Genomic DNA, 21942 nt, shown 5'->3' with positions numbered 1-21942 from the left:
AGGGGTTAGTCGCCTCGACAACAGGGAGGGAGGGGTTAGTCACCTAATGACAGGGAGGGAGGGGTTAGTCGCCTAGACAACAGGGAGGGAGGGGTTAGTCACCTAATGACAGGGAGGGAGGGGTTAGTCGCCTAGACAACAGGGAGTGAGGGGTTAGTCAGCTAATGACAGGGAGGGAGGGGTTAGTCGCCTAGACAACAGGGAGGGAGGGGTTAGTCACCTAATGACAGGGAGGGAGGGGTTAGTCACCTAATGACAGGGAGGAGGGGTTAGTCGCCTAGACAACAGGGAGGGAGGGGTTAGTCACCTAATGACAGGGAGGGAGGGGTTAGTCGCCTAGACAACAGGGAGGGAGGGGTTAGTCACCTAATGACAGGGAGGGAGGGGTTAGTCGCCTAGACAACAGGGAGGGAGGGGTTAGTTACCTAGAGACAGGGAGGGAGGGGTTAGTCGCCTAGACAACAGGGAAGGAGGGGTTAGTCACCTAATGACAGGGAGGGAGGGGTTAGTCGCCTCGACAACAGGGAGGGAGGGGTTAGTCACCTAGACAAAGGAATTTAACTGGTGGTCTTATACAGACTAACTTACAGTACAGTAAGTGAGGAAGCAGAGACATCAACAGGTTCCCAGGAGCAGCCATATTCCTGTAGGCTTACCTGAACCCATAATGTATCTGGAGCCCCCACCCTGCTGGTCCAAGTTGGCCACTTCATTTCTCAAACGGGATCTGTCAGAAGAACACATTGTGTACATGTTGGAAAACACCATGTTCAATAGTATTTCAGTGTTCAAAACAGTTAAGAATCTGTTTCAATGGAGGTGCATTAAAATTACACTAGTGGGTGCTGTGGATCACATACTGGAAAAATCTACTTTACCACATATTATCCATTATATTTACCAGATACTCTAACAGCCGCTTTAACAATGAAAAGAAATGTCTTGGAAGGCAGTCGGGAGGGAGGAGGCTCAGATCAGGAAAAACCATGCTATGTGTGTGAACAACAGGCACAACGGTTTTCACTAGTTACCACAGCTACAAAGTCCAAATTCACATTAATAAACATTTGATTTTTGGTCTTAATTTAAGGTTAGGGTTGAGGTTAGGGTTGAGGTTAGGGTTGAGGTTAGGGGTGAGGTTAGGGTTGAGGTTAGGGTTGAGGTTAGGGGTGAGGTTAGGGTTGAGGTTAGGCATAAGGTTAGGTAAGGGGAAAATAAGCTGTTACCCACAAGGAGTACAGAGTGGACAGGCACATAGACAATTAGCCCACTCATTTTATGACCCTCTAGTTAAAACCAAGATACCATTTTTACCAATAGGTGAGGTGGTCCCCTGTAACTGGGATGCTCCTTATCGACACATTCATAGTATCCTTTACATAGAACGGGATGCTCCTTATTGACACATTCATAGTATCCTTTACATAGATGGGATGCTCCTTATTGACACATTCATAGTATCCTTTATATAGATGGGATGCTACTTATTAACACATTCATAGTATCCTTTACATAGATGGGATGCTCCTTATCGACACATTCATAGTATCCTTTACATAGATGGGATGCTCCTTATTGACACAGTCATAGTATCCTTTACATAGATGGGATGCTCCTTATCGACACATTCATAGTATCCTTTACATAGATGGGATGCTCCTTATTAACACATTCATAGTATCCTTTACATAGATGGGATGCTCCTTATTGACACATTCATAGTATCCTTTACATAGATGGGATGCTCCTTATCGACACATTCATAGTATCCTTTACATAGATGGGATGCTCCTTATTGACACATTCATAGTATCCTTTACATAGATGGGATGCTCCTTATTGACACATTCATAGTATCCTTTACATAGACGGGATGCTCCTTATTAACACATTCATAGTATCCTTTACATAGATGGGATGCTCCTTATTAACACATTCATAGTATCCTTTACATAGACGGGATGCTCCTTATTAACACATTCATAGTATCCTTTGCATAGATGAGATGCTCCTTATTGACACATTCATAGTATCCTTTACATAGATGGGATGCTCCTTGTTAACACATTCATAGTATCCTTTATATAGACGGGATGCTTGGTATTGACACATTCATAGTATCCTTTATATAGATGGGATGCTCCTTATTAACACATTCATAGTATCCTTTATATAGATGAGATGCTCCTTATTAACACATTCATAGTATCCTTTACATAGATGGGATGCTCCTTATTAACACATTCATAGTATCCTTTACATATATGGGATGCTTCGTATTGACACATTCATAGTATAATTTACATAGATGGGATGCTTCGTATTGACACATTCATGGTATCGTTTACATAGATGGGATGCTTCGTATTGACACATTCATAGTATCCTTTACATAGATGGGATGCTTCTGAAATAAGGGGTTGAGAAAGGAGTCAATATACTCTGCCACATTACATGTATTTTAAACAATGGGACAGTCAGGGGGTATCTGGAAGGGAACCGTCCATAAACCTGGGTCCTTATGTCTTTTAAACAATGGGACAGTCAGGGGGTATCTGGAAGGGAACCGTCCATAAACCTGGGTCCTTATGTCTTTTAAACAATGGGACAGTCAGGGGGTATCTGGAAGGGAACCGTCCATAAACCTGGGTCTTTATGTCTTTTAAACAATGGGACAGTCAGGGGGTATCTGGAAGGGAACCGTCCATAAACCTGGGTCCTTATGTCTTTTAAACAATGGGACAGTCAGGGGGTATCTGGAAGGGAACCGTCCATAAACCTGGGTCCTTATGTCTTTTAAACAATGGGACAGTCAGGGGGTATCTGGAAGGGAACCGTCCATAAACCTGGGTCCTTATGTCTTTCAAACAATGGGTAGAACTTTCTCGCTGTAGACCATACGTTTGTTTAGATTAAATATATTTATCTTTTATAATTTCTCTAATCTTCCTCTGAGTTTCAAGCTGTAAGGAATGTGGTAGTAATACACTGCTCAAAAAAATAAAGGGAACACTAAAATACCACATCCTAGATCTGAATGAATGAAATATTCTTATTAAATACTTTTTTCTTTACATAGTTGAATGTGCTGACATCAAAATCACGCAAAAATGATCAATGGAAATCAAATGTATCAACCCATGGAGGTCTGGTTTGGAGTCACACTCAAAATTAAAGTGGAAAACCACACTACAGGCTGATCCAACTTTGATGTAATGTCCTTAAAACAAGTCAAAATGAGGCTCAGTAGTGTGTGTGGCCTCCACGTGCCTGTATGACCTCCTACAACGCCTGGGCATGCTCCTGATGAGGTGGCGGATGGTCTCCTGAGGGATCTCCTCCCAGACCTGGACTAAAGCATCCGCCAACTCCTGCACAGTCTGTGGTGCAACGTGGCGTTGGTGGATGGAGCGAGACATGATATCCCAGATGTGCTCAATTGGATTCAGGTCTGGGGAACGGGCGGGCCAGTCCATAGCATCAATGCCTTCCTCTTGCAGAAACTGCTGACACACTCCAGCCACATGAGGTCTAGCATTGTCTTGCATTAGGAGGAACCTGGGGCCAACCACACCAGTATATGGTCTCACAAGGGGTCTGAGGATCTCATCTCGGTACCTAATGGCAGTCAGGCTACCTCTGGCAAGAAAATGGAGGGCTGTGCGGCCCCCCAAAGAAATGCCAACCCACACCATGACTGACCCACCGCCAACAGGTCATGCTGGAGGATGTTGCAGGCAGCAGAACGTTCTCCACGGCGTCTCCAGACTCTGTCACGTGCTCAGTGTGAACCTGCTTTCATCTGTGAAGAGCACAGGGTGCCAGTGGCGAATTTTCCATTCTTGGTGTTCTCTGGCAAATGCCAAACGTCCTGCACGGTGTTGGGCTGTAAGCACAACCCCCACCTGTGGACGCCGGGCCCTCATACCACGCTCATGGAGTCTGTTTCTGACCGTTTGAGCAGACACATGCACATTTGTGGCCTGCTGGAGGTCATTTTGCAGGGTTTCTGGCCTTTGTGCTCCTCCTTACACAAAGGCGGAGGTAGCGGTCCTCCTGCTGGGTTGTTGCCCTCCTACGGCCTCCTCCACGTCTCCTGATGTACTGGCCTGTCTCCTGGTAGCGCCTCCATGCTCTGGACACTACGCTGACAGACATAGCAAACCTTCTTGCCACAGCTCGCATTGATGTGCCATCCTGGATGAGTTGCACTACCTGAGCCACTTGTGTGGGTTGTAGACTCCGTCTCATGCTACCACTAGAGTGAAAGCACCGCCAGCATTCAAAAGTGACCAAAACATCTGCCAGGAAGTATAGGAACTGAGAAGTGGTCTGTGGTCACCACCTGCAAAACCACTCCTTTACTGGGGGTGTCTTGCTAATTGCCTATAATTTCTACCTGTTGTCTATTCCATTTGCACATCAGCATGTGAAATTTATTGTCAATCAGTTTTGCTTCCTAAGTGGAAAGTTTGATTTCACAGAAGCGTGATTGACTTGGAGTTACATTATGTTGTTTCAGTGTTCCCTTTATTTTTTTGAGCAGTGTATATAGTGCTGAACATTGTTCAATTGTCTGTTTGCCTCTATTAAATATTGTGTTTTATACAAAATAAATATTTTTGCATCCTTATCCGCTGGTTTAATCACTTATGTCCTGATTTTTCCTTAAATTCTTGAACGCTATCCGTTCTTTCTCAGTCGGATTGTCCTTATCCACTTTTCTATGAGATCCGAGAACAGGCTTCTATGGCCTGCCTAAAGAGCCTTTGTATTGGCTGTGAGATAGTCCAAATCGGGTTCCCATTTTGATCTTTCTATAAATGGTATTGAATCTGTAGTATAATGATCCAACATTTTCATACGTCTGTGATATGAATGTCCCTTCTCAGAGCCTCCCTGTCCGTCGCTGAAGGTATAGGAATACAAGTGAGTCCCCTCTCAAGCAAACCCCTATCTGACTCTCGTAATGTAAATGTCAGAGACTAATTCAGAATATTAGACTGGGTGGGGGCAGGTTCTCCCAACCTCTAGTTTAACTGTTTAAGCCATGACTCTGATCATCTGATCTGCAGTATTCGCAGTCCAATGGACCAGATCACGAGATTCCACCCTGAAATTACGCTCAGTGTCATGACGCTGGCCTGGGGGTAGGTTTATGACTGTCATAAATACCTCTCCCCCCTTTTTCATCTCTCTACCCTACTGATGTGACTATTGAAAATCCCTTGGTTAACATAGAGATTCTGGGAACATCAGAAGCTGGGGAGAAATTAGACATATTTTGGTAATCCAACCAGTTGAACGTATGCGTTGGTACTTAATGAGTATGATGTCAGTTCGGTTGTCATCTGAGACATTCTCATCAATGATAGGATGACATAAACGGTACAGTGGAAAGTCTACACATTATAGTTATCAGATTCAGATTCTAGTTATCAGCCGCTATAAACGTGGGCTAGGAGAGGACAGACAGAGTATCCCGTCGACGACACTACAACGTATCCTGTTCCCGTTCAGAGACACTCTTCAAAGGACTCTGTTGGGCAACACGGCCTTCCATCTACCACCAACCTATTTAAGCGCAGCTCAGAGTAAATATATTTTCCTTTCCCAAACGGGCGGTAATTTAGAATGCACAAGATTCTGTATTTACCATAGAGTAGTTGCCTACGGCCCGATAGAGACATCGCTTCTCCCTTTGTTCTTCAGTCTTCCCGCTCTTTCACTCAAACCCAACCCACTTTCTTTGCGTAGTCATATCTGTTCCGTCCGCTAGGGACGTTTTCCTTTATGACATAATTTGTAATCAAGTTATGATTCATTCTGTGTATATGTAATTATGTGTGATTAGTTAGGTATTTAGTAAATAAATAATTAAACCCAATTTTGTATTGCTGATTCAACTTGTTAGCCAGGGTTCGTGAAGATAACCAAGAATTTACAACTTTCAGATGAGACTGAAATAAGGTGACGATTAATATTGACTGCTATTGATGTACAATATTACTAGGTCTTTAAGAGTTTTTTCGGAAGATAGGTCTGTAATTTTTTATCATAGGTACACTTCAACTGTGAGAGACGGAATCTAAAACAAAAATCCAGAAAATCACATTGTATGATTTTAAAGTAATTAATTTGGATATAATTTAAAAACACATGACAATGATTTTAAGATACAAAGTGTATTATAAATTAAATGAAACTGTTTCACAAAAATGTGCATATGAAAACCATAACTGGCACGCAGATCGGTAGAAATGGTCAGATATATTGTCATTCCACATGAGAAAGGTTGCCAACTCCTCGTGTAGACTATTTGCGTCAACTTCAGGAGAGTAATGGCAGAATCGGAGAGGCAGCAGGAGCAGGAGGAGAATAGTTGGGTCAGGTTAAGGTTTTATTCTTCTGGGTATCTCGAACTCTTGCGCCATCGAGGCATCAAACAGTAATCTTAAAGCATCAGACAAACTCAAAGCACATCGTTGATCATATTAAAACAAATTGGCTGTGTCTATATATGGTAAATTACATGTTTAAAAATATTGAGCAATCGATTGGTCGAAAGAATAGACGACTTTCGGTCAACCAAGATTTTTTTTTTCTTCTTTCGGGGACAGCCCTACCAGGATGTTTTGTGTCCTACTTATATCAGCACACTCATAACAACCTAATCATTCCGAGAGTTCTATTCGATCAAATAAGCCACTCGTAGCAAATTCGCCATTCATTGACCTCCATACAAAATCTCCTCGATTGGTGTGCGAAAACACCACCTGCTGGATAAGACAGATTTTGGGCTCAGTAATCCCTCTCGCTTCGCCTCTACCTTTCTGACTTTATACATTGTATTACATTAGTATGAATACTTGGGTGATATATAGGTAAAATACTAGGACGCTACCTGAGCAGTGGAATCTCAGCCAAGGAGACCTGTAGCTTGGCCTCCTTGGTTCTGGCATTACAGCGGAAGATATGGAGAACCACAGAGTATCTGTCAAACACCTTCACCCCCCACGCCTCCTCAAACTCTTTCTGAAAGGAAAACATACTATCAGAGTCAAGTCTATGCAGCCATATGCCATATTGTGACAGGTCTATGGGACAATAAAGACTCAATCTACACTGTAGTGCATGGGTAAAGCTCTCGTCTCCCACTCTCACCTCTGAGGCAGGGGACAGACGCTCCACGTTGACAAACACAGCAGTTACTCCCGGAGTTCTTCTGATTCTCTCTGAGAAAAAAAAAATCACATTAGGATTCTGGACTCAATACAGTAATGCTAAATAGTGACTCACATTACATATCACCAAACATTGCCTGTCAAATCGTGTCAGGGAGAGAGAACAGACTTCATGAAACAGGGTTAGGGCGAGGGTAAGTTATGGGGTTAAAACAGGCAGACCTGTGAGCGTCTGGAAGTTGCCTTTGCCAAAGATCATCTTTTTCTCTGGTGTCTTGGTGGAGAGGATGATCTTGTCGATGACACTCCAGTTGTGTAGAGTGTTGACCAAACCCACTGCCTCCGCCATCATCAGATTGGCTGTGAAAGAGACACATGACAGAACTGCTTCGTCCAAAATGGCCTCCTACAATGTTCTATTTTTGACTAAGGTCCATAGGAGGACCCCGGGAAACAGGGTGTCATTTGGAACTCATTATGACATGGGTGGGTATAATTTGTGGGACATTCCAACAGGAATCTGTTCCAAAAACTTTGTAAATAACAAGGTTGTTAACAAACAGCGTGTACAAAGTTGTATAGCGGCAGAATAAGATACCGGGTAGGGAGTGGGCTACGTTTATTCCAGAAAATGTCTGTCCTCACTCTGGTAGCCGATGGACAAACATTAATTAAGAACAAGCTACGTGGTGAGTTGATGCCTATTCATCAACTAGTTGAATTGATCATGCCACTCTGTATGCGTTGTTTGTTGGCAACCTTGTACTTTACGAAGTTTTTGGAACAGATTCCTGTTGGAACATTCCACAAATTATACCCACCCTAATGACATAACTGCCTTACATGGTTTAATGGCCAGCTCCTGAGTTTCCACTAACCTGTGGTAAGGTACTGCTTCCTGCTTCCCCATTTCACATCAGGATGGACGATGAAGATGCGGTGGTCTCCCTCTCCGACCATAGGGATCTGGTGCTGAAACAGCTCATCTATCTCACTGTCATCTATATAATCGTCCTCCTCATCCCTGCCCAGGCTTTCATGTCCTGGGGTATGGTCGTCATCCCTAATTTTCAGCTGGTATGTTGACAGTGAAAAGCGTCTGTGTTGTAAGGGGATAGATGTCTGCCATGACACTGTTGTAGCTCTGTGACGTTGAAGCCCATATTGTGAGATATACTGATATGATGATTGATTGACATGATGTGATCTCTTATGGCATTTATAACTTGTTAGTAACTTAAGCCAGTTCTCTGCGCAGTAAAACTGCTGCTGCTTCAACTGTACACACCATGAATAGGTCCTTTTGGGGAATAAACGTGTAACTACATTGTTACCTAACATACAATACTTTATGGTTGACATGATAACGGTTTCCTAACGTTAGCTAGTAGCCTAGCTATGTAGCGAACTAGCTAGCTACCGTTAGCCAGCTAACGTTGCCACTAACAATGTCACTGGGAAGTGAGTGAGACCAAAACAACGCATTATTACTACAGTTCTAGGAAATTAGCTACAAAACCTTTTCGCAATATTGAATCAGTGCTGAAAATGCAATCAATTCTGATGACAGAAGCGACTTATGGCAAAGGTCTAAAATAATTTGCTGGTGTTGTTTTGAAGCTGCACATGTCGACTAGACATTTCCGGTATCACATGCTTTATTTCTGTTTCTGAAAGCAGACAGCATCTCCTGGTGGACAACGTGTGGCAGAGAAGGCGCAATACCTCAGCCAACCACAGACATTAAAACCAGGGTGTTAGCCATGTTATTTGCATCACACCGACTGAAGTGCTTCCTGACACAGCTTCCTGGTAAAATGATAAAAAGCAGTCGTTCTAATATAAGAAGCTTCCATGATTATTTCATTCCTATGTAGGCCACTCCAGATTGTCACATAAACCACGTTTCCATCCACAGTTTGTATGTGAATAAAGTCATCCTCTATTAAAAAGGATCATGACAGATGGGATCATAGCCGTAGGAAGTAGGGGTGCTGACAGTGCTGCAGCACCCACTGTAAAATCAGATATTAATATTTAATGATAAATGTCTTCAGTAAAGTAGTGTACTGGGTCTTTACTAGTCCTGGGTTAAAGTAGTGTACTGGGTCTTTACTAGTCCTGTATTAAAGTAGTGTACTGTGTCTTTACTAGTCCTGTATTAAAGTAGTGTACTGGGTCTTTACTAGTCCTGTGTTAAAGTAGTGTACTGGGTCTTTACTAGTCCTGTATTAAAGTAGTGTACTGGGTCTTTACTAGTCCTGTATTAAAGTAGTGTACTGGGTATTTACTAGTCCTGTGTTAAAGTAGTGTACTGGGTCTTTTACTAGTCCTTTACTAGTCCTGTATTAAAGTAGTGTACTGGGTCTTTACTAGTCCTGTATTAAAGTAGTGTACTGGGTCTTTACTAGTCCTGTGTTAAAGTAGTGTACTGGGTCTTTTACTAGTCCTTTACTAGTCCTGTATTAAAGTAGTGTACTGGGTCTTTACTAGTCCTGTATTAAAGTAGTGTACTGTGTCTTTACTAGTCCTGTATTAAAGTAGTGTACTGGGTCTTTACTAGTCCTGTATTAAATGAGTTTTTCCCCACAAAAGGGCTTTATTGCAGACAGAAATACTCCTCAGTTTCATCAGCTGTCCGGGTGGCCGGTCTCAGACGATCCCACAGGTGAAGAAGCTGTATGTGGAGGTCCTGGGCTGGCATGGTTACTTACACATGGTCTGCAGTTGTGAGGCCGGGTGGACGTACTGTCAAATTCTCTAAAATGTTGTTGGAGGCGTTTTATGGTAGAGAAATTAACATAACATTTTCTGGTAACAGCTCTGGTGGACATTGCTGCTGTCAGCATGCCAATTGCACACTCCCTTAACCCTTGAGACATCTGTGGCATTGTGTTGTGCAACAAATCTACATATTTTATTTATTGTCCCCAGCACAAGGTGTACCTGTGTGATGATCATGCTGTTTAATCAGCTTCTTGATATGCTACACCTGTCAGGTGGATGGATGATACTGGCAAAGGAGAAATGCTCACTAACAGGGACGTAAATAAATTAGTGGAAAAAAAGCTTTTTGTGTATATGTGACATTTCTGGGATCTTTTATTTCAGCTCAAAAAACGGTCTTCTCACTACAACTCAGGGAACTATGCAGTTTATTAGGCTACAAATTAAACTAGTGACGAACTTCACAAGGTGGTGAACGTGCACGTTGATCTTGATGCTCCTTTCCAATAAATATTGAGTTTCTGTGTGCACCCTCGTCATCACACACGGGTTTTTATCTGCAACAAGTCTGTTTGGTGGGAACACCACTTAATGAGATTTTTTGAATAGTCACATGACAATCTGTCGCCAAATGGATGGAAATCTAGCTAGTGTCGTTCATTTGAACAAAGTTGCACAAATACATTTGCATTTACAAGATGAAAGTCAGACAAGTTGGAACATGATCACTGCCGGACAGTTAGTTCATTTACAAGCATTTTGCTACACCCGCAATAACGTCTGCTAAATATGTGTATGTGACCAATAAAATGTAATTTGATTTGGCGTTGGGTGTCACGGTCGCACATCGCCTAAAGGCTGGCAGATGGCGATATTCAGTCATCTTTTCTTACGGTCCAAAGGCAATGAATGGAGCCGGCTATGCACTCCTAAACCCCATTGACCGGTTCATACATACAACCTTCTCCATTCACGCTGCAACGGTTTCGATTTCCTCCTTAACTCGATTTAATGGCAGAAGAAGAAAAAAACGGGGAAAATTTGCGTACTTTCTTTACGAAACGCCATTCTCCACCACCATGCTATGGTGGCTAATGCTACTTCCTGACATTGGGTACAGCGTTCAGATCAAGGGTAAACAACACACTTGTGCGACCTGATTGGCTGAACACGATACGCAACATCCGGTACTACCATTTATCCACTCTAGCATGATACTTGTGTTTCCTTTTCACAGAGGGTTCTTCATGGAACCTAAAATAGTTCTACCTGCAACCAAAAAAAGGGTTCTACCTGGACCCAAAAAGGGTTCTCCTATGGGTACAACTGAATAATTATTTTGGAACCCTTTTTTCTAAGAGTGTATTTCAGAAGCACCCACTCAGCTACCCTGAATATATGATGGAGCAGCAGACCTGACCTCACTGAATGTTTCCATTAAATGGCGGCGGGACAGTGGAGGCTGGTGGGAGGAGCTATAGGAGGACGGGCTCATTGTAATGGCTGAAATGGAACATATCAAACATATGGAAACCACGTTTGAATTCCGTTCCATTTCATTCCAGCCATTACAATGAGCCCGTCCTCCTTTAGCTCCTCCCACCAGCCTCTTCTGGGTCAGTGTGGAGAAAGGGGACCGTAGAAACATGGAACTGGTTGTACAGAAAAAACTGTCTGCCGATGCGCAACAGAAGGGAAACTTCTCCTTTGAGCTGTCCCAAGTCGACCCCCCTGCTAAGAGGAGTCAAGTAAGTGTTCCCCAGGACAGCAGGTAGGGTAGTACTGGTGAAAAAACACTGGTAGGGTTAGGGCAGGAGCACAGAGGGAGATGAGACCCACTTCCTATGTCACTCTAGAGGAGTGTTCCCTGAGCTCCTGTTCATTGGCTGAACAATGACACAGCCCGCCCCCTGAGGGTACAGTCCGGACTGTCAGCGCCCCTCTCTAGAACTTCACTAGTATCCTCAACATCTCTCAGGATACCAGACTCCTCTCTAGAACTTCACTAGTATCCTCAACATCTCTCAGGATACCAGACTCCTCTCTAGAACATCTCTCAGGATACCAGACTCCTCTCTAGAACTTCACTAGTATCCTCAACATCTCTCAGGATACCAGACTCCTCTCTAGAACATCACTAGTATCCTCAACATCTCTCAGGATACCACACTCCTCTCTAGAACATCACTAGTATCCTCAACTTCTCTCAGTATACCAGATTCCTCTCTAGAACATCACTAGTATCCTCAACATCTCTCAGGATACCAGACGCCTCTCTAGAACATCTCTCAGGATACCACACTCCTCTCTAGAACATCACTAGTATCCTCAACATCTCTCAGGATACCACACTCCTCTCTAGAACATCACTAGTATCCTCAACTTCTCTCAGTATACCAGATTCCTCTCTAGAACATCACTAGTATCCTCAACATCTCTCAGGATACCAGACTCCTCTCTAGAACATCACTAGTATCCTCAACATCTCTCAGGATACCAGACTCCTCTCTAGAACATCTCTCAGGATACCAGACTCCTCTCTAGAACATCACTAGTATCCTCAACATCTCTCAGGATACCAGACTCCTCTCTAGAACATCACTAGTATCCTCAACATCTCTCAGGATACCAGACTCCTCTCTAGAACATCTCTCAGGATACCAGACTCCTCTCTAGAACATCTCTCAGGATACCAGACTCCTCTCTAGAACATCTCTCAGGATACCAGACTCCTCTCTAGAACATCTCTCAGGATACCAGACTCCTCTCTAGAACATCTCTCAGGATACCAGACTCCTCTCTAGAACCTTTATGAATAAAGGATTCAGAAAACTTTAATGTCCTCAGAGGCAATTCATCTGGCAGCAGTCATAAAACAAATATCTAAAAATGTTAAATAAACAGCAAAGGATATTTACAAAGAAATAGGCAGGGTAAGTGCTGTTTCATAGTGTAAGTGCTAAGTGCAATTATTCAGGGTGGAGTGGATGGGAAGAGTCAACCGCTATTCTATTAGCCACCTGGAGGGCTCTGCCCAGGTAGAGAGATGGAGGGCTCTGCCCAGGTAGAGGGATGGAGGGCTCTGCCCAGGTAGATATATGGAGGGCTCTGCCCAGGTAGATAGATGGGGGGCTCTGCCCAGGTAGAGGGATGGAGGGCTCTGCCCAGGTAGAGAGATGGAGGGCTCTGCCCAGTTAGAGAGATGGAGGGCTCTGCCCAGGTAGAGAGATAGAGGGCTCTGCCCAGGTAGAGAGATGGAGGGCTCTGCCCAGGTAGAGAGATGGAGGGCTCTGCCCAGGTAGAGAGATGGAGGGCTCTGCCCAGGTAGAGAGATGACAGTTCTTGCTGTTGCTGCTCCATGATTTCCCCAGATGTCCTGACCATCTTGCCCAACCTATTTTTCTGTGTAACCTTGATATTCCCAAACCAGCAGGTCAAGCAGTAGGACAGAATGCTCTCAATTAATTATTTATACAAGAGAACCATGATGGTTAGATTAACATTAAAACGAAGTGCAGTTTCCATAGGAAATACAGTCTCCGTTGGCCTTTCTTAAAAATAGCGTCAGTACAAGGACAGCTGCTTGTCGATAACTAGCCCAAGGTATTTGTACTCCTCCACTATGTCAATGGGCTCACCTTTTGTAAGTGATGGTGTGTGCACGGTAATGTTCCTTCCAAAGTCAAACACCATGTCCTTTGTTTTTGATGTATTTAATATTAGATGGGATGACTCACACCAGTAAAATCATTCAGAGCCGGGCCGTGCTCCATCTCATCCCCTTCGAGAAGACTGACCAAAGCAGTATGGTCAGCATATTTGATCAGGTGGAGCACGGACCAGCTCTGAATGATTTTACTGTCTGGTGTGAGTCATCCCATCTAATATTAAATATATTCCCTGGGAACCGGCTCCGGCAGCTATCTGTATACAGTAAGTATAGTATTGGTGAAAGAACACTGCCCTGTGGGGTTCCAACTGAAGCAGTGCCCACCTCAGAGAGTGTGTTGCCAACTCCTAACTACTGAGGCCTATCAGTTAGGAAGTTGGTGATCCGTGTCTCCTCAGTCTGTCCACAAGGACCAATGGATTGATTGTGTTAGATGCCGAGGAGAAATCTGCAAACATGATACACACGTGGGTTTTACTGCCCTACAAATGCATGTACACCAGATGTAAGAGCGAAAGGATGGCATCATCTGTCTCTCTCTCTGACCGGTATGCAGATTGGGGGGGGGGGGTCAACAAGGTGACTGGTGGTGTTGATGATGTATGCAGATTGGAGGGGGTCAACAAGGTGATTGGTAGTGTTGATGATGTATGCAGATTGGAGGGGGTCAACAAGGTGACTGGTGTTGAGGATGTATGCAAATTGGAGGGGGTCAACAAGGTGACTGGTAGTGTTGATGATGTATGCAGATTGGAGGGGGTCAACCAGGTGACTGGTGGTGTTGATGATGTATGCAGATTGGGGGGGGGTCAACAAGGTGACTGGTGTTGAGGATGTATGCAAATTGGAGGGGGTCAACAAGGTGACTGGTGTTGATGATGTATGCAGATTGGAGGGGGTCAACAAGGTGACTGGTGGTGTTGATGATGTATGCAGATTGGAGGGGGTCAACAAGGTGACTGGTGTTGAGGATGTATGCAGATTGGAGGGGGTCAACAAGGTGACTGGTGTTGATGATGTATGCAGATTGGAGGGGGTCAACAAGGTGACTGGTGGTGTTGATGATGTATGCAGATTGGAGGGGGTCAACAAGGTGACTGGTGTTGAGGATGTATGCAGATTGGAGGGGGTCAACAAGGTGATTGGTAGTGTTGATGTATGCAGATTGGAGGGGGTCAACAAGGTGATTGGTAGTGTTGATGATGTATGCAGATTGGAGGGGGTCAACAAGGTGACTGGTGTTGAGGATGTATGCAAATTGGAGGGGGTCAACAAGGTGACTGGTAGTGTTGATGATGTATGCAGATTGGAGGGGGTCAACAAGGTGATTGGTAGTGTTGATGATGTATGCAGATTGGAGGGGGTCAACAAGGTGACTGGTGTTGATGATGTATGCAGATTGGAGGGGGTCAACAAGGTGACTGGTGTTGATGATGTATGCAGATTGGAGGGGGTCAACAAGGTGACTGGTGGTGTTGATGATGTATGCAGATTGGCGGGGGTCAACAAGGTGACTGGTGTTGATGATGTATGCAGATTGGAGGGGGTCAACAAGGTGACTGGTGTTGAGGATGTATGCAGATTGGAGGGGGTCAACAAGGTGACTGGTGTTGATGATGTATGCAGATTGGAGGGGGTCAACAAGGTGACTGGTGTTGAGGATGTATGCAGATTGGAGGGGGTCAACAAGGTGACTGGTGTTGATGATGTATGCAGATTGGAGGGGGTCAACAAGGTGATTGGTAGTGTTGATGTATGCAGATTGGAGGGGGTCAACAAGGTGACTGGTGTTGATGATGTATGCAGATTGGAGGGGGTCAACAAGGTGACTGGTGGTGTTGATGTATGCCTTGATCTTTTCAAGAGATTTAATTGAGAGTTCAGAGCGACAGGTCTGTAATCCTTTTATGCAGACGGATAGTTAGCATCTGAACGGGTTAGGGCAGCTACCCCCTTCTCAAATGAAATCACATTTTATTTGTCACATACACATGGTTAGCAGATGTTAATGTGAGTGTAGCAAAATGTTTGTGCTTCTAGTTCCGACCATTGCAGTAATATCCAACAAGTAATTTAACCTAAGAATTTGTTAGAAATAACACAACAAAAAACTGCACAGTTTCCTAGGAACGCGAGGCGGCCATCTCTGTCGGCGCCGGGAGTTCATGTACTTAGTTTGAATGTAGCTGGCACCCTGACATGTACATGTTTGTTTTGCGTTTACAATCAATTCTATTTATTTTATTAATACACGGTAAGTACCTATAAACAGTTAGTGAAAATCAGTAATGCTTTTAATTTGAAACCCAAAAGGGGCGTGTTCTCAGGTAAAAGTCTCAACGGGATCCTTGTGTCATCCTAACTCTGATGTCAACCCATTGAAGTTGAACATTTCAACGGCTAAAGGGACATGGTTAGGGTTAAGGTAACCATTATTTCAACCCTCTCAAGGCATAAACATCCTTCTTTAACCGTCTCCTCCCCTTCATCTACACTGATTGAAGTGGATTTAACAAGTGACATCAATAAGGGATCATAGCTTTCACCTGGATTCACCTGGTCAGTTTATGTCATGGAAAGAGAAGGTGTTCTTAATGTTTTATATACCCAGTGTATATATTCACATTGTTTCGGTAGATTTTAATTCACCCTTTATTCAAAACGGGGAAAAAGAAAATAAACAACTATATAAGAATGATATGTTACCAAGGATTCAAATAACGTGTCAGTTCCATCTTTATTTTCCATGTCCTCTCTCTGACTTTGGTCATGATACATCTCTGTGTGGGAAGAATGTCAGTGCTGTTTCCCAACATAGTCACATGTTTTATTCTGTGGCACTGCCTCAAACATCCACAGATCCACTACATATGATGGCATACCTGCCCTCTGCAATATACGACAGCATGAAAACAGATTTAAAATAATTGTCCCTTCTGACATTTTCTGAATCTACAAGTTGGGGAAACAACCACATAAAAATAAAAGCGGTACATTGAGAATTATTCTGAATCAGGCCATGAATAACTTCAGGTCTAAATGTTCACGTCAGCATTTCCAACATGGCCAGATGACTTCAGCATCAACATTTACTTAGAGAAATATCACATGCTGTACGGAATATAGAAAAAACAGGCAATCCCCTCAAATTAAACACTACTTTAGGACCCCAACTCCACCCGTATCCCACACTATTTTAGGACCCTAACTTCTCCCTTATCCCACACTACTTTAGGACCCTTATCCCACACTACTTTAGGACCCTAACTTCTCCCTTATCCCACACTACTTTAGGACCCTAACTTCTCCCTTATCCCACACTACTTTAGGACCCTAACTTCTCCCGTATCCCACACTACTTAAGGACCCTAACTTCTCCCTTATCCCACACTATTTTAGGACCCTAAATTCACCCTTATCCCACACTACTTTAGGACCCTTATCCCACACTACTTAAGGACCCTAACTCCACCCTTATCCCACACTACATTAGGACCCTAACTTCTCCCTTATCCCACACTACTTTAGGACCCTAAATTCACCCTTATCCCACACTACTTTAGGACCCTAACTCCACCCTTATCCCACACTACTTTAGGACCCTAACTCCACCCTTATCCCACACTACTTTAGGACCCTAAATTCACCCGTATCCCACACTACTTTAGGACCCTAAATTCACCCTTATCCCACACTACTTTAGGACCCTTATCCCACACTACTTTAGGACCCTTATCCCACACTACTTTAGGACCCTTATCCCACACTACTTTAGGACCCTTATCCCACACTACTTTAGGACCCTTATCCCACACTACTTCAGGACCCTTATCCCACACTACTTTAGGACCCTAAATTCACCCTTATCCCACACTACTTTAGGACCCTAAATTCACCCTTATCCCACACTACTTTAGGACCCTTATCCCACACTACTTTAGGACCCTTATCCCACACTACTTTAGGACCCTTATCCCACACTACTTTAGGACCCTTATCCCACACTACTTTAGGACCCTTATCCCACACTACTTTAGGACCCTTATCCCACACATCGTCAACTCCAGCATTACACCAAACACAGACATCCATCATTATACACACACATTTGACTAACATTTTAATCCTTCATTTAATTAGCCATTCGATAATGTTACATCATCTTGAGGATATGGAAGTGCCTGGACAGAAACGTGGTAGAGAACAGTAACAAACAAATGAACAGTCCATTGGAACTCTATTCCGTTCTCAGTGTGCAGGCAACATACAACGTTAATCATCTTAAATACTTCCGAATATGGATTAGTCAATGAGAATGAGAAGTCTATTGAAAGAATCTCCCTTTTGATTTTAGAAGGTTGAATTATTTCTGGGTAGATACCTGGTTTCACATGGCCATTCACATGTTTCTGATAACAGACCAGACAGTGAGGTACAGGAAGGATCATAAGGGTTGGTGACCTGGGTTAAACTAAGTACCAAGAAACAGAGGGGTGTGTGGGTCAAACTAAGGGCCTTGATGAAGAGGGGTGTGTGGGTTAAGACCATTAATTACCAGATGTTTGGGTTCTGGCCTTGGTTGTGAACAGTAAAGCCTCTCCTTTGTTACAGCTCGATTCAACGTGACGTAAACATGATCATGTAGTGCAGCGTTTCCCAAACTCTGCCTGCCCCCCCCCCCCCCCGGACAGAGTTTGGGAAATGCTGATATTTGGTCACAGATCAAGTTTCTCTTTTTTATTTATCCAGTATGTCTACAAAACCAAATGACTGAAACATCTGCAGTTATAATACAATCAGGTTCAGCAGTGGAGAGTGGGAGGGTCTTGGGTCATGTGACAGGGTAGTTACAGTGTGGGTGGCTTCAGCCCATACTTCCTGGCTACCTCAGTCTGGGCGTATGCTGCGTCACACAGTGAGTAGAGGTGTGCCATCTCCATCTCGGACTTGGCCAGGTTGATGGCCTTGTTGAACATGTCTATTGCCTTGTCCAGGTTGCCCCTGGGAGGGAGAGAGGGATGTTAATAAATTATTATTTTAACGTGTTTTATACACTGTGGACAAAACATTAAACACCTTTCTAAATGATTGAGTTGCACCCCCCTCTGCCCTCAGAACAGCCTCCATTCATCAGGGCCATGGACTCTACAAGGTGTTGAAAACGTTCCACAGGGATGCTGGCCCATGTTGACTCCAATGCTTCCCACAGTTGTGTCAAGTTGGCTGGATGTCCTTTGGGTGGTGGACCATTGTTGCAACACACAGGAAACTGTTGAGCGTGAAAAACCCAGCAGCGTTGCAGTTCTTGACACAAACCGGTGCGCCTGGCACCTACTAAAATACCCCATTCAAAGGCACTTATGCTTTGCCCATTCACCATCTGAATGACACACATACATAAATCCATGTCTCAAGGCATAAAGATCCTTCTTTAACCCGTCTCCCCCCCTTCATCTGCACTGATTTAAGTGGATTTAACAAGAGACATCAATAAGGGATCATAGCTTTCACCTGGTCAGTGTAATGTTTTGTCCACCCAGTGTATATTGTATGACATCACATTTAATGTGTATCAGCATATAAACCTAAACATCAGTTATTTCATGCCTTTTAAACCAAACTCCAAAGTGTGTTAAGTGTTTATTACTGGCCAATATTTTTAAAGTATTCAGCTAACCTTTGAACTTCGATAGTTCCCATGGTTTCGTAGGCAAAGTCACATTTGTTGTCAATCTCGATGGCCTTGCTGATGAGGTCCAGGCCGAGGTCCAAGTCCTGCTTCCACTGGAGCTGCAACAACCTGAATACACCGAGAGGCATTGGCAACTGGCTGGGCACACACAGAACGTCTGGTGTAGTGTTGTCAGACTAACTCACCCCTTGTGGACGTATGTTGTAGCGTTGTCAGACTAACTCACCCCTTGTGGACGTATGTTGTAGCGTTGTCAGACTAACTCACCCCTTGTGGACGTATGTTGTAGTGTTGTCAGACTAACTCACCCCTTGTGGACGTATGTTGTAGCGTTATCAGGCTCCAGGTCAATACACTTGTTGTACATCTGATCTGCCTTGCCAAACTGCTGCTGGTCAGTCAACGCCTGAACAACACAGCGTCACAGGAGAAACGGTTCAGGGTGATTCACATACTCAAGTTAGTTTTGAGACAACCAGACACAATGTACTGCAAGTGAGACGTGATGTTACGATAGTGTGCCAGACAGGCGAGACTTGCAGTATGTGTGTGAGACGTTTACCTGAGCGTACAGAGCGTACCCCTCGGCACACTTAGGGAACCTCCTGATGACGTCCTCAAAGCCGTCCATGGCCGTCTGCACCTGGGACTGGCTGTTGCCAGTGTACGCCTGTCTGTACTGGAGGGAAATTAGCACAAGAGACTCACAGACTAGCTGGTTAAACTATAATCAACACACATTTAGTATACACCATACTGCACCAACCCTAGAGAGCTATACTCCATACTGCACCAACCCTAGAGAGCTATACTCCATACTGCACCAACCCTAGAGAGCTATACTCCATACTGCACCAACCTTTGAGAGCTATACTCCATACTGCACCAACCTTAGAGAGCTATACTCCATACTGCACCAACCCTAGAGAGCTATACGCCATACTGCACCAACCTTAGAGCTATACTCCATACTGCACCAACCTTAGAGAGCTATACGCCATACTGCACCAACCTTAGAGAGCTATACGCCATACTGCACCAACCTTATAGATATACTCCATACTGCACCAACCTTAGAGAGCTATACGCCATACTGCACCAACCTTAGAGCTATACTCCATACTGCACCAACCTTAGAGAGCTATACTCCATACTGCACCAACCTTAGAGAGCTATACTCCATACTGCACCAACCTTAGAGAGCTATACGCCATACTGCACCAACCTTAGAGAGCTATACGCCATACTGCACCAACCTTAGAGAGCTATACGCCATACTGCACCAACCTTAGAGCTATACTCCATACTGCACCAACCTTAGAGCTATACTCCATACTGCACCAACCTTATAGATATACTCCATACTGCACCAACCCTAGAGAGCTATACGCCATACTGCACCAACCTTAGAGAGCTATACTCCATACTGCACCAACCTTATAGATATACGCCATACTGCACCAACCTTATAGATATACTCCATACTGCACCAACCTTAGAGCTATACTCCATACTGCACCAACCCTAGAGAGCTATACGCCATACTGCACCAACCTTATAGATATACTCCATACTGCACCAACCTTATAGATATACTCCATACTGCACCAACCTTAGAGCTATACTCCATACTGCACCAACCTTAGAGAGCTATACTCCATACTGCACCAACCTTAGAGAGCTATACTCCATACTGCACCAACCTTAGAGAGCTATACTCCATACTGCACCAACCTTAGAGCTATACTCCATACTGCACCAACCTTAGAGAGCTATACACCATACTGCACCAACCTTTGAGAGCTATACTCCATACTGCACCAACCTTTGAGAGCTATACTCCATACTGCACCAACCTTAGAGAGCTATACGCCATACTGCACCAACCTTTGAGAGCTATACTCCATACTGCACCAACCTTTGAGAGCTATACTCCATACTGCACCAACCCTAGAGAGCTATACTCCATACTGTACCAACCTTAGAGCTATACTCCATACTGCACCAACCTTAGAGCTATACTCCATACTGCACCAACCTTAGAGCTATACTCCATACTGTACCAACCTTAGAGCTATACTCCATACTGCACCAACCTTTGAGAGCTATACTCCATACTGCACCAACCTTAGAGAGCTATACGCCATACTGCACCAACCTTTGAGCGCTATACTCCATACTGCACCAACCTTTGAGAGCTATACTCCATACTGCACCAACCCTAGAGAGCTATACTCCATACTGCACCAACCTTAGAGCTATACTCCATACTGCACCAACCTTAGAGCTATACTCCATACTGTACCAACCTTAGAGCTATACTCCATACTGCACCAACCTTAGAGCTATACTCCATACTGCACCAACCTTAGAGCTATACTCCATACTGTACCAACCTTAGAGCTATACTCCATACTGCACCAACCTTAGAGAGCTATACTCCATACTGCACCAACCTTAGAGAGCTATACTCCATACTGCACCAACCTTAGAGCTATACTCCATACTGCACCAACCTTAGAGCTATACTCCATACTGCACCAACCTTTGAGAGCTATACTCCATACTGCCTAACTCCATACTGCCTGTGTAGAGTGTACTGTCCCAACACTGTCCTAACACTGTGTAGAGTGTACTGTCCTAACACTGTGTAGAGTGTACTGTCCTAA

At 44.1% G+C, this 21942-nt stretch overlaps 2 protein-coding genes across 2 annotated transcripts in view; both read right to left on the bottom strand.

Annotated features, from left to right (window-relative positions):
• gtpbp6 (GTP binding protein 6 (putative)) overlaps positions 1 to 8831 on the bottom strand; it is a 39761-nt gene extending 30930 nt beyond the window's left edge. Inside the window, exons 1-5 of the mRNA XM_036978958.1 lie at positions 8063 to 8831; positions 7407 to 7544; positions 7165 to 7235; positions 6905 to 7035; positions 657 to 727 (exon numbers count right to left, since the gene is read on the bottom strand). Of these exons, the coding sequence (XP_036834853.1) occupies positions 657 to 727; positions 6905 to 7035; positions 7165 to 7235; positions 7407 to 7544; positions 8063 to 8546 (895 nt within the window). The 5' untranslated portion in view covers positions 8547 to 8831. The remainder of the gene's footprint in view (positions 1 to 656; positions 728 to 6904; positions 7036 to 7164; positions 7236 to 7406; positions 7545 to 8062) is intronic.
• Positions 8832 to 16219: 7388 nt separating this feature from the next.
• Positions 16220 to 21942, bottom strand: part of LOC110524914 (mitochondrial import receptor subunit TOM70) — a 30680-nt gene continuing 24957 nt past the window's right edge. Inside the window, exons 9-12 of the mRNA XM_036978957.1 lie at positions 19836 to 19952; positions 19582 to 19679; positions 19259 to 19381; positions 16220 to 18582 (exon numbers count right to left, since the gene is read on the bottom strand). Of these exons, the coding sequence (XP_036834852.1) occupies positions 18429 to 18582; positions 19259 to 19381; positions 19582 to 19679; positions 19836 to 19952 (492 nt within the window). The 3' untranslated portion in view covers positions 16220 to 18428. The remainder of the gene's footprint in view (positions 18583 to 19258; positions 19382 to 19581; positions 19680 to 19835; positions 19953 to 21942) is intronic.

The sequence above is a fragment of the Oncorhynchus mykiss genome, chromosome 5 (genome assembly GCF_013265735.2).
Source record: "Oncorhynchus mykiss isolate Arlee chromosome 5, USDA_OmykA_1.1, whole genome shotgun sequence".
Lineage (NCBI taxonomy): Eukaryota > Metazoa > Chordata > Actinopteri > Salmoniformes > Salmonidae > Oncorhynchus > Oncorhynchus mykiss.
This window is presented reverse-complemented; position numbering and strand designations above follow the sequence as displayed.